Below are 12,025 nucleotides of genomic sequence, written 5' to 3'. Positions count from 1 at the left end.
AGTCATACGGTACAGAATAGCCCTCTGGCCAGTTTGGGTCACCTGGTCTAGTGGTGTCTCCTCCCAGGATCTTGCCCGCGCCCAGCCTACTGATGAGGGACAGAATGTTGGAGAGACAGTGCTGATACTGTGCTAACACTGCCCAGCAGTAGCCAAAACACTGGGGTGTTATCAACACCTTTCTAGTTACCAATGCAAAGCATGGCACTGATGGCCGCTATGGGGAAAACAAACTCCATCTCAGCCACACCCAATACAATCTCCACCCCTTACTTCACACCATTTGCATCATACTCAGATGCCACAGAATTATATATATATCTGTCTTCCAATTATTCCGTTGTATTTATTTGTCTGTATTTATTTGTCATGACTGAAATCCCTTCTTACCAACGCTTACAACTTAAACTCCATGCTTAAACCATCTTTATGCCCAACACACGTACACATTTTTATTAACTAACGTCTCCCTTCCTTTCAAAGATAGATATTATTTTCCCATTCCATGGGTTTCCTCCACCCCTCCGGATGTTTAAAACCAGGCCGCGACTTGGGCTCCGTTCCATCAAGATGGGTGCTCAGGACAGAAGCGACACACACGATCGTTCGGCACCGACACCGGCCCTGCCTGGGCTATCGTCGCACTCTCCTCGCTCCTCGTAAAATTCACTCACCAACGGTTCATGTCACTCCTGCTACTTTACTCCCTGCAACATAGAATTTACACTCATTATATTCCCCCCAAGGTTAAATCTCCTTGAGGCACACACCAGGTCTCCCCATCCTTCTGCAGTAACCACCAAGTACACCCAGGTCCCTGAGTAAAGGCAATCCCATTAATAGGTTTGCCTTTTCCCATGGGAGGAGAATTCCACACCGACCTCCTTAGCCACTCCCCTGTGTGTAGTATGGGGACCTTATCTCCTCCCACAGTATGTAGTGGTTTTGTTTGGGCAGGACCAGCCCGGTTAGCAGATCTTCTGGCGTTAACCAGCCAAGTGGCTTCTGCTAAATTTGCATCCCAATGCTTCCATGCCCGATTGCCTAACCCTCTTGACAGTCCATCATACCTCTCAATCTTTCCAGAGGCTTGTGAGCGATAAGGGATGTGATATATCCACGTGTTTCTTTGCCCAAGAGTTTATGAGGCTATTTCAAAAACAAGCCTCATTGATTCCATTCTTTCTGGGCTACCATGACACCACAAAATGTGTCTCTCAAGGCCTAAGATGGTGTTTCGAGCCATAGCATGGCTTAGAGGGTATTTTTCCAGGCAACCAGTAGTTGCCTCTACCATGATGAGTATGTAAGCTCTTGCTTTGGTGTGTTCATGGCAGTGGTCCAATATAGTCAATTTGCCAGGCCTCACCATCTCTAAAACCCAGTTGTGCCATCTATTCCAAGGAGACTGTACTCATGTGGCTCACCTGATTGCAGCACATGCTTCACATTCATGGGTGACCTGTGTGATAGCCTCTGTGATCAGATCCACCCCTCGATCACAAGCTCATCTGTAGGTTGCATCTTTTCCTAGGTGTCCTGATGTTTCATGGGCCCATCGGGCTGTAAATAGTTCACACTTCTGCTCCCAGTCTAAGTCTACCTGAGCTATTTCAATTTTGGCAGCCTTATCGAGCTGTTCATTGTTGTGATGTTCCACAGTGGCATGGCTTTTGGGCATGTAAACATCTACGTGACATTCCTTCAGAGCCATGTTTTCTATCCGTGCAGTGATGTCCTGCCACAACGCAGCAGCCCAAATGGGTTTACCCTTGCATTGCCAATTGGTCTTCTTCCACTGCGTTAGCCGCCTTCATAGGGCATTAGCCACCATCCAGGAGTCACTACAGAGACACACTACAGGCCACTTTTCTTCTCCTTCAGCGGCCTCAACGACTCGTTGTGTGGGACTCCACACAGCAGCTTTCCACCTCTGATGGTTTCCTACCACAAGGCAGGATCCATCAGTAAAGAGAGCATGGCCGCATTCATCTTCTGATAGCTCATTATATGGTGGTGCTTCTTGAGCACGAGTGACCTTTCAAAGAAATTCTCCAAAATCTCCGCCTTTTTTCATGGATTCTCAGGCAATTGGGTTTCCCCAGTCGAGCTCGTTGTGTGATCAGTGCTACCCACCCACTTACTCCATGTAGCACTGTTTGCACGATGTGTCAAAGGGATGCTTCCTTTGACCATCTAGTGTAGCAGAGGAAATTGCAGTGCCAAGAGGAGACGGGCTTCATTCCCAAAAACATTTGAGGATGCTCAAACCCTCTCAATATGCTGCTAACATTTCTTTTTCAGCTGGAGTGTAGTGGGCCTGCTGACCCTCAATAACCCTGGCTCCAAAACCCGAATGGTTGACTTTGGGTTTCTCTTGATGTTCTTTGCCAGAGTCTCCAAGTGAGACCATGCTACCCAGCTGCAGCGTAGAGTATATTTTGCAGGGCTAGTCCAGTCTGAACAGGCCTAAGGGTTACCGCGCAAGCTATTTCCTCTTTGATCTGCTCAAAGGCCTGTGGCTGCTCACGGCTCCATTCAGAATGGTTCTTCTTCTGGGTCACTCGATAGAGGGGCCTCACAAGCTGACTATAACCTGGAATATGCATTCTCCAAAACCCCAGGCGGCCTACAAAAGCCGGTATTTCCACCTTCTTAGCTGGTGAAGACATAGTTGCTATCTTCTTAACCACATCCATAGGCACATGACGGCGGCCATCCTGACATTTGACGCCCAAGAACTGGATGTCCCATGCAGGTCCCTTGACCATGCTTTTCTTTATGGCAAATCCAGCTTTCAGAACATTCTGAACTATTCTTCTTCCCTTCTCAAACACTTCTTCTGCCTCACTGCCCCACACAATGATGTCATGAACGTATTGTAGACGTTCAGGAGCATCATCCATTTCCAGTACACTTTGGATCAGTCCACAAGAGATGGTAGGGCTGTGTTTCCACCCCCGGGGCACTCGATTCCTGGTGTATTGGACACCCTGCCACATGAAAGCAAACTGTGGTCTGCTCTCTGCTGCCAAAGGAATTGAGAAAAATGCATTGACAATGCCAAGTGCAGCATACCACCTGGCTCCCTTTGACTCCAGTTCATACTGGAGCTCTAACATGTGCGGTACAGGAGAACTCAGTGGGGGCGTTACTTCATTCAGGCCACGACGGTCTACTGTTAACCTCCACCCTCCATCAGACTTTTGCACTGGCCACATGGGACTACTAAAAGCTGAGGGAGTCTTGCTGATCGCTCCTTGGCTCTCCTTATTCACCTTTTCTTTGACACTTCTGGGGGCAATTACTGTAGCTGTTGTTGTTTGGGTCCCTATCTCAGCCATAGTGTCCTCAAATGCACTTTGGATTCCTGCCTCAGCCACACTCCTCTGACAGTACTGAACTGTGGCTCAACAGGCAAGGGCCAGGCCCCCGTACAGGGCAAGAAGCTGCTGGATTTCATTGGGGTAGCTAAGGCACCCTTCTATCAGGTGACGTGTCCATTTGCCAGGGCTCATTGCCTGTTTAGGTGTAAAGTCCCGGGCATAGGGAGGTGATAACCACTCTAGGAACCTGCCCAAATCCTTCCACACACACTGCCATCCAGGCACCAGCTGCTTCAGGGCACATTTCAATATCTCCTCACCTACAGTTTGTTTTGTCTTACAGCAGGATGACATCAGATTCCACAAACCCCACAGTATGCCAACAGTATTAGTTAATAGTATGTCCCAGGTTGAAATGCAAGATGTTATTCATTTCCCATCTGTGAGCAGTTTCTTCTTATCTTTTCCACCTCCTCCTTATCTCTTATCTTCTTATCTTTCCTCCCGGGAAGATATCTGTTGTTAATGGCCCATTCAATGTCACTGCATGACTGTTGAAATTACATCATCCCACTGTGGGATGCTCTGCCCAGAGGGAGGAGACAAGCATTTCCTGACTGAATATAATCACGGTCCCTGAGACCCAAGGCAGCTTCCCACTGGGAACAGCTGGGGTTTTCTCCACTGCACCATCAGAGGAAGATTACACCCTTCTACAAGATCCGACAGAACCACATCTGCCACTTTAGGAAGACTGAGGCCATTCCAGCCTGGACTCCCACCACCACCCGAGTGTCAGGTTTTATTCTGACTCTGTCAGTGGTTGTTTTCTTACCTTTTCTATTATTGCATGTATTTAGTTTTTTTTCTTTTCCTAATAAATTGTATTTCTGACTTGAAGTCTCTCACTGGTTTTGCTTTTCAAACCACAACATAGTATTAATAGTATTCAACAGCTTACAGGAGGAAGAACAAGGAACACAGGCGCCTGCATTCTAAAACAATACACATCAATCCCAGATAGAGAGAGGGATTCCCTCATTGTCCCCAGAAAATAGCTCCTCCAGCACAACAAAGCCATCAATGCCACAGCAAAGCACAGAGCCACTGTTTGTATTAACATGTTCCCAAACTGAACAAAACAAAGAGATAAGCAGCTTACCTGACAAACTCCATGTCCCGCACAGGAGCTTGCTACTCAATAACTGCTATCACTATACCATGCAAGATATATAACTGCCACTGTCTCAGCTCACGTTAGGAACCAAAAAGGACTGGTGTGGGTTTATCTTGGCTAGACGCCAGGTGTTCAGCAAACAACTCTATCACTCCCCCTTCCCAGCTGGACAGGAGAGATGAAAAACAACTTGCAGATTGAGATAAGGCAGTTTACTAAAGCAAAAGTGAAAGTTTGTGCATGAACAAGGAGAGGGGGAAAAAAAAATTATCGTCTAGTTTCGATCAGCAAGCACTGCCGAGCCACTTCCCGGAAAGCAGGGCTTCCACACACGTAGCAGTTTCTCTGGAAGGTAAACACTGTAAACAAGAAATGCCCCCCTTTCCTCCTCTTTTACTTAGCTTTTATTTCTGGGCTGACGTCATATGGCATGGAATATCCCTCTGGCCTGTTTGGGCCAGCTGTCCTGGTTGTGTCCCCTCCCAGGGTTTTGCCTACCCCCAGCCTACTGATGCTGGGGCAGAATGTTGGAGAGACAGCACTGATGCTGTGCCAACACTGCTCAGCAGTAGCCAAAACACTGGGGCCTGATCAACACCTTTCTAGCTACCAGTGCAAAGCACGGCGTGGGAAAATGACCGGGGACCCTGTGGACCGCTAACTGGGGATTCAATTAGAGGAAACTTAGGAGTTACATTAGCATCCTCACAGGAGTTATAACAGTATGGGAATTATAGGGTAAATCACAGTTGCTGCTCCCTGGGTGGAATGCAGTTGGCATGACTTGAAACCTATTCCGTGATGATTCCCCATACACACAGACACCTGCGAAGGGGGATGGAACGCAGGGTGGAGCGGAGCGAAGGCCAGGCTCTGCAGAAATCCTTGCAGGGAAGGGAACTCGATGGTACTTTGCAGCTGATAAACAGCATACCACCTGTCAACCAAGGGAGATAGGGGAAGATGTCTTACTGCTGAGCCAGCAACTGTGGTGAAATCACTCTCCTTAGATGAACATGCTTCATTAAAGCCTAATAATAATATTAATGCACACCTCCATCCCAAAGTTACCTACCTCCAAAGTGCAACCACCCCTCACTGGGCATGTGCTCTATATTCTTTTTGACTGCATCTTCAAAAGCAAAGCAAAAGAATTTTACACCAATCAGTAACAAAGGTATGTATGACTAGAGTCACTCAAGCTCCACCTAAACACACAGAAATAGTATAAAAATAAGTCGAGAATGGGGAAAAGTTAGGGAAGACTCCATCGTAGCTGCTGGGATCAGTTGATGGGCTGAACCTGTCTTCTCCCCCATAGAGATGCCTATTGGCTAAGAATCATACTCTATGCATGCTGAACATTTTATTGGGGATTAGAGCTTGTCTGTATATTCCTTCCGATATATTTTTGCAGTCAGACACTATCACCGACAATCTTCAAACTTTAACTTGTCACAATTTATATTAATAAACAGTGTTATTCCATAAACTGTTAGTGTGAATCCTTGGCGGAGGCTACCAGTCGGCAGCAGCAGGTAACACAGTGGGTAAAGGGGAAGACATGCTGAGGGATCTCCCTTACTCTGTTGCTGTGTTTCCCTAAGTCAGTCGAACCAGCCTCTGATCCAATAGGACTGCTCAGTGAAGGATCCCCCCAACGGGATGCTGACGGACTGGTCGGGCACAACGGTCTCAACCTTCCTGAAACAAAGACAAATTAAACACTAAAGACTGAGTAAATCCCCCCACACCAATGGTCAAGGAAGCCTCCTCCCTTTTTCATGTGACACACGGCACTGTGAGAGCTGCTATGGGGAAATGAACGCCATCTTAGCAACACCCAAACCAGCATCACTGGGGCCTGATTCTCAGCTGTCCTTTGCTTCTGAAATTGCAGTTATAGAAGACGGATTGGTACCTGCCCTTCACTCAAATCAACATTCAGTCCCCAATTAATTTTCCTGTTCCTAAAATCTCCAAGCCACCAACCTCCTTCTACAAGGAAGAATATGCCTTTTAGGCTTTGTGAGGTCAGACCTTGGCAGGCTGCCAGGGTCGCAACCAGCTGTTCTCTCACCACCCCTCCTCAATAGGACAGGAGGAGACAATAAGATGAAAAAGTTCCTTCAGGACATAGCCACCTGCCAGATCTAAGGGCAGCAGGGAAATACCCGCCCCAGACAGAGCTTTACCCTTTCTTAAATATGCTTACACAGGGGTGCCACCAGCTTTGCTGAGTTGCTCTGCTTTGGCTCTCAGGGAAGTCTGGTGCCTAGCTGGTGAAAACTAGCTGTGTCTAGCGCAGAGCAGACCCTGGCCTCTTCTCACAGAGGCCATGCCTGCAGGCCACACTCTGTGTCCAGTTCTGGTCCCCAGAATTCAATAAAAAGAGGCGGACAGACTGGAGAGCATCCCAAGGAGGGCCATGAAGATGCTCAAAGGGCTGGAGAACCTGCTTTTGCTGATACCTTTTCTGGCGATTCTTTACGCGACCTAAAACACCCATTTGCACCAATTGGCATAGTCGGGGGGATGGCAAGAGATATCACTGAATGCTTACAGAAGCAGAGAATAAGCCTAAGTCCTAAATACTCGGACAAATGGGCTCAGCATGGTCCAAAAGCTGTGGAGGAACATCTAAAAGCAGATAGCATCTGCATGAAGACTAGCAAGCAATGACAAAGGAATTAGTTGCAAAATGTTGGGCACCTGCCTAGGCTCAGGGGGAACCTCCACACAGTATTCCAGTAGTTCAAGGGAGCCACATGGAGAAGACAAGGGACAACGGGCACAAGCTGCAACAGTCCCCGTTGCTGGAGGTTTTTCCAGATGCTGCAGGACAGGGTGCTAAATAATCTCATCTAGTCTCCCTTTCCCACAAGAGGCTGCACCAGATGATCTTTCAAGGTCCCTTCACACCTGGGCTGGTCTAGGATACTACAATTCTCCAGTGGGGGTTGGGGAGTTTTAGCTGGGGGAGCGGGCTCTTCCACCACTCAGGGGAACTGCAAACTGTCTGCAGCATGGTGCCGTGGGAGGTTGTGCGCTCTGACCCGGGACTTTGCTGCGCTGCAACTCAGAACTACGATTGAGTTCTGCCTACCTTCCCCACCTGTGCCCGCTGCTGATGAGAAGATTCCAGCCGCCAGCTGTCCGCCGCCTGCACCTCGACCGCTACTAGCACTGAGACCAGCTGCCACCCCCGTGACTTTGCAGGAACCTTTTTGAAAGGGGAAGCACCGCCTTTACCTCTCTCATCTCGGTGCCAGTCCAGGCCACCTTGGGAGGTTCCACGCTTGCATCGGAGCGGCCTCTGCCAGCTGCAAATCAGCTACTGCAGCTTTTGCCTTGCCTCTCCTTGCAGTGTCCTTTTGGGTCTTTGAAATACCCACTCCTGAGGTAATCTATGCCGAGGATACACAGGGCCTCCGGACCAGTCATGATGGGGTGTCTGTGCCATTCCTTCTTGGTCAAGCTCGCTTCAGCTTCTGGTCCAGTCAGCTGTTGGGATCCCCCTGTCACCCCAGAAATAGAGATGGATTCTGCCCCCACATTTCTCAATGGCATTAAAGTACATCGTGCGCCAGTGTCAACTAAAGCCTTATCCTTTTTTGGGTCTGATGTGCCAGGCCATTGGATCAACACAGTCCAATAGAGCCTCTCCCTCTACCTGACTAGAGGCAAGGCCCCTCTGGTTCTGGTCATGGTACTTATTGTTCCCTTCCTGTAAATATGACCTGGAGGTCCCTTCAAGAGGACTGGACATAACATCACCACTCCTATGCTGCCGGGAGTATTCTCTCGTGGAGTGTACACTCTCTCTTTAGCTGGGGGACGCCTGCTCCTAATAGCAGAGACTCTCGTCTGTGCTGGCAAGAGATGGAAGATTCCCTCCTTAAGCTCCTCTCTTAGTTTCTGGTAGCCCTCTTCAATTTTCTCTTCCAGGCTCGAGACATGCTCAGCCAGCTTCATTTCCACAGGTGAGACGTGGGCCCGTAACGGGGCAGCGACAGTGTCTTCATAAATGCTGAGTTTACTAACCAATGCACCCACCCTATCTTCTCCCTCCCTCCATTGCAGCGTTGCTAAGTAACAGGAATATATTTCGGACCCAAGCTGAGCAAATTTCACCCATATTTGTGATGCGTACTGGACACCGTCTAGACTTTTAGGGAATCCCTTGTCCTCTGAAAAAAAAAGGATCTCCAGCAAAGCTAATTCCCTCAGGCATCGGACACCTTGCTCCATCATGTTCCACTGTCCACGCGGCACAAGGAGGTCCTCCTTACAAAGGTGTCTTTCCCTCATACTTGACAGCAGTCGTCGCCAGAGGCTCAGAGTTTCCTGTCTTTTCCCGATCCCCTGGTCAATAGCTACACCCTGGGACAGGGATCCCAGTTGCCTGACTTCGCTACCATCTAGAATTGTATCATTAGCCATGGCATCCCAGATTCAGAGCAGCAAGGTCAATATGGACTCATTTACCTCGCGTGTGAACTCTCTACGCAGCTTGCCCAGGGATAGGGATCGAGTGCTGGATGTGAAGGTCCTGCCTCTTCCTCGTCATTCACTATGCGGATTTTCTTTTCTGAACAAGGGCGACTGCTACTGGCTTAGGCTGTCCTTCTGGTTCAGCAATGGCTTGCATCCATACAGTGCCTATTGATTTGTTTCCTTTCCCTCTGGCTCAGATGTGGTTTGTGTGGACATGGTTCCTGTTGATTTGTTTCTTTTCTCCTCCTCCTGAAAGCGTTGTACCATACCAAGCAGTGTCTGGTAAGCAATGGCCAGGGCCCAGCATGTTGCTGTGAGTTGTCCATCTCTGGAGCTGTCAGAGCCTATTCCCTTCACATAACTTATTCTTTTAACAGGGTCCTTGCAGTTGTTCAGAGGTGAACTTCCACATCATTGTCCCCAAACCCAAAGATTATATATATGCTCAGGTTCAGGTGAGAATGCTCAGTACCTCCCCCAGGACAGGGAGTTTCACAGTGGAGGAATGTAATACTGTGAGTCATGGGATGTTCTGGGAGTCTTTCATGGCCTAAGTCTTGCAGCTGCCTGTTATCCTAGTGCCATTGAGTCCATTATGGCCCATTAGCAGAGATGACCCCACAGGCTGGGTGGGAATGTGCCGGTGGCTTCCCCAGAGGGGAGTTTTCAGGGCTGAGTCATTTGTGCGAAGAAAAGAAACACTACCCTGCCTTTGAAGGTTTGCCTCTTCTCCCCTATCTCATTTAACACCCATCTTGTAGCCTGAGGTGTTGGGTGTACAGGAGGCAGCTACTGCAAGTGATCCATCATTAGCAGTTCATCAAGAATGACACAGAGGGTGGTACAATACAGTTTGCTTACATGCACATAGTGCTAAACTGACACCCTACTCCTGTTACCAGGACACCCAGGTCCAGCAGGAGGTGGATGCTTCCAACACAGGGCACCATGGTGAAACCACCCTTGGAAAGCATGCATGTAGCCTCACACACAGTATCTTCTACAGTTTTAGCAGCAGCCTACACGGCCTTTCTGTACGTTGGCGTACCACTGCCAAAGAGCTAAGACTTTGCTTCCTACAAGACGCAGCAGAGACTGCTAAGTGCTTCCAGCTTCACACAAACAGGCCAATCACTATCTGTCTCTGAAATGCTGTTATCTGGCTGAAACATTCCACATACTTGCATTCCAGGGAGACACTGTCTGAGCTTGCAGAACTACTTCCCCTCAGTAAGACACGCAAGACGGAGGTAATATCCCCATGACAAATCTTTATTGTGCAACTGCTGCTCAAAGCTCTTATTACCTTCCACAGACACACGGCAAAAAAAAAAAAAATTACACATCAAAAGCCACTAGATTGATGGGCAACAGACGAAATCCATTCAGTGGTGATTTGTAGGCTTGCAGCAACTCTTGCGGTGCCAAAATCTTAGCCCGGCGGCCAGCCCAAGGGACGGCCACCCAGAACGGGTAGATGTATGCGATAGACAGACTGCCCACCCTCGGGCCCTTCATCCACAACCATCCGGAATCCATTGGTCAGGCCCAGGTGAGCAACACACATCTCGCCAACAATCATTACATGCCCAAGAAGCTGGAGAAGGAAGTACAAACCCATAAATAAGTAAAACTAAAAGAAAAAGGAACACATAAAGAGGGCAGAGGCCAGGAAGGGAAGGAACGAGAGCAGAGAACCACCCAGAGAAAGCAGCTAGCAAATTCCTAGCAATTCAACCATTGCATGTCAAATTAATGGCCGTCCGACTGCCGGCAACTGAAGCGTCCCAAGTAAAGTTACCAAGACCGATTATGCACGCCATAGGGGCAAAAGAGAGCTAGGCAATTTTTCTCAAGCTAAACAGCAAAGGACTACAAAACAGCCACACAAGCTGACTTTGTCTCCGGGTTAAAGCCCCCATTGTGTCTTCAGGCAACATAACCAATCCTGGTGGAAAAGAAACTTTAGGCTGCCTTTTGCGTGGGTTTACAAAGTCTTTGAACATGGCTTTCATAGCTAAAAGCAAAACATCCAGCACCTCGCAACCAGCTTTGTCCTTCCTTGCCCCTGACCTGCCAAAAACCCCAAGCACTCTTCTGCAGGTTGCAAGTTCTACTACTCTTACTCTAAACCACAACAATAGGCACCAGACTGCGCTCCAAAACAACACTGCATTTTGCACCAGAAGTACATACCCAGGGACCAGCACTGCTTGACAACACTGCTTTTAGTCAAAAAGCTCAACTCCATTACAAGCTAGAGGCAAAAAGATGACAGCGCCAGAAAACCCAAAGGACCCTACTGTGCCCTATCAAGGGGGAAAGGGGGGATGGGAAAGAGTCTAGTAAATGAGGAACTATCTACAGGGACAGTTTAGCATACAGAAAGCTCACACAATACTTACAGATTCACCAGAACCTCCTGCTTCAGACAACTCGATAATTGGCTCCTTAGGCATGACTAGGAAAAGCGTCCTGTCTAGGGGCGAAAGATCATAGAATGTACGGCACTGGAGGAAGATTAAACAGTTAAAACATAACCAGCTTTAGAGAAAGGTAAGAGCTTATGCAAACCCATCTGCCCTGCTGAACTCCTACAGAAGCAGATTACCAGATACCACAAACGCAAGCCAGAACATTGATTTCTCTTGCACGATTATAATGCTTTCTATACCCAAAACACTACATCTTTACAGAGCCCCCTCCAGAAGCGGGATTTGTCATGCAAGACAATGGGGGAAGGAGACAGGCCACTACTTGCAATTAACAACCTACAGTATGTTTTAGTTCGGGCTGATTGTTTCCTAAGCAGTTTTTCTATTGGATGTGGGCCATGCAGAGACTGGAGCAAATGGCTTAACTGAATCATCAAAGAGTTTAGTGAAGTGGAAGAGCAGCGGCCATTGTTTCCCACAGGACAGGGAGCTCAAGTATCGAACACACGCATAATGACAGGAAACCTGCAAGCGCATAGGTCGAGTCTGTCTTCTATACTGCATGCAAGCTCTGCCTTTAAAAGCAGAAG

General features: G+C 48.3%; 1 protein-coding gene across 20 annotated transcripts in view; it reads right to left on the bottom strand.

The window, feature by feature from the left end:
• The window catches only part of LOC137464253 (uncharacterized), a 123,539-nt gene that overhangs the window by 65,610 nt on the left and 45,904 nt on the right, over nucleotides 1–12,025 (bottom strand). For 16 of the 20 annotated variants that reach the window (XR_010994098.1, XR_010994100.1, XR_010994101.1 and 13 more), the window contains 2 exons: nucleotides 5,579–5,635; nucleotides 5,329–5,440 (listed from right to left, as the gene is read on the bottom strand). Coding sequence is in view for 1 of the 20 variants with exons in the window: in XM_068175554.1 (XP_068031655.1) it covers nucleotides 5,579–5,635 (57 nt within the window). In the remaining 19 variants the exon portion in view is untranslated. Of the gene's footprint in view, nucleotides 1–5,328; nucleotides 5,441–5,578; nucleotides 5,636–6,088; nucleotides 6,208–7,755; nucleotides 10,436–11,405; nucleotides 11,489–12,025 lie in introns of those variants that run through there. The other 4 variants (XR_010994116.1, XR_010994115.1, XR_010994114.1 and 1 more) reach the window with 4 other exon arrangements.

This window comes from Anomalospiza imberbis, chromosome W (assembly GCF_031753505.1).
Source record: "Anomalospiza imberbis isolate Cuckoo-Finch-1a 21T00152 chromosome W, ASM3175350v1, whole genome shotgun sequence".
Taxonomy (NCBI): domain Eukaryota; kingdom Metazoa; phylum Chordata; class Aves; order Passeriformes; family Viduidae; genus Anomalospiza; species Anomalospiza imberbis.
Note: the sequence above shows the minus strand (reverse complement) of the source record. Positions and strands in the feature narration are given on the sequence as shown.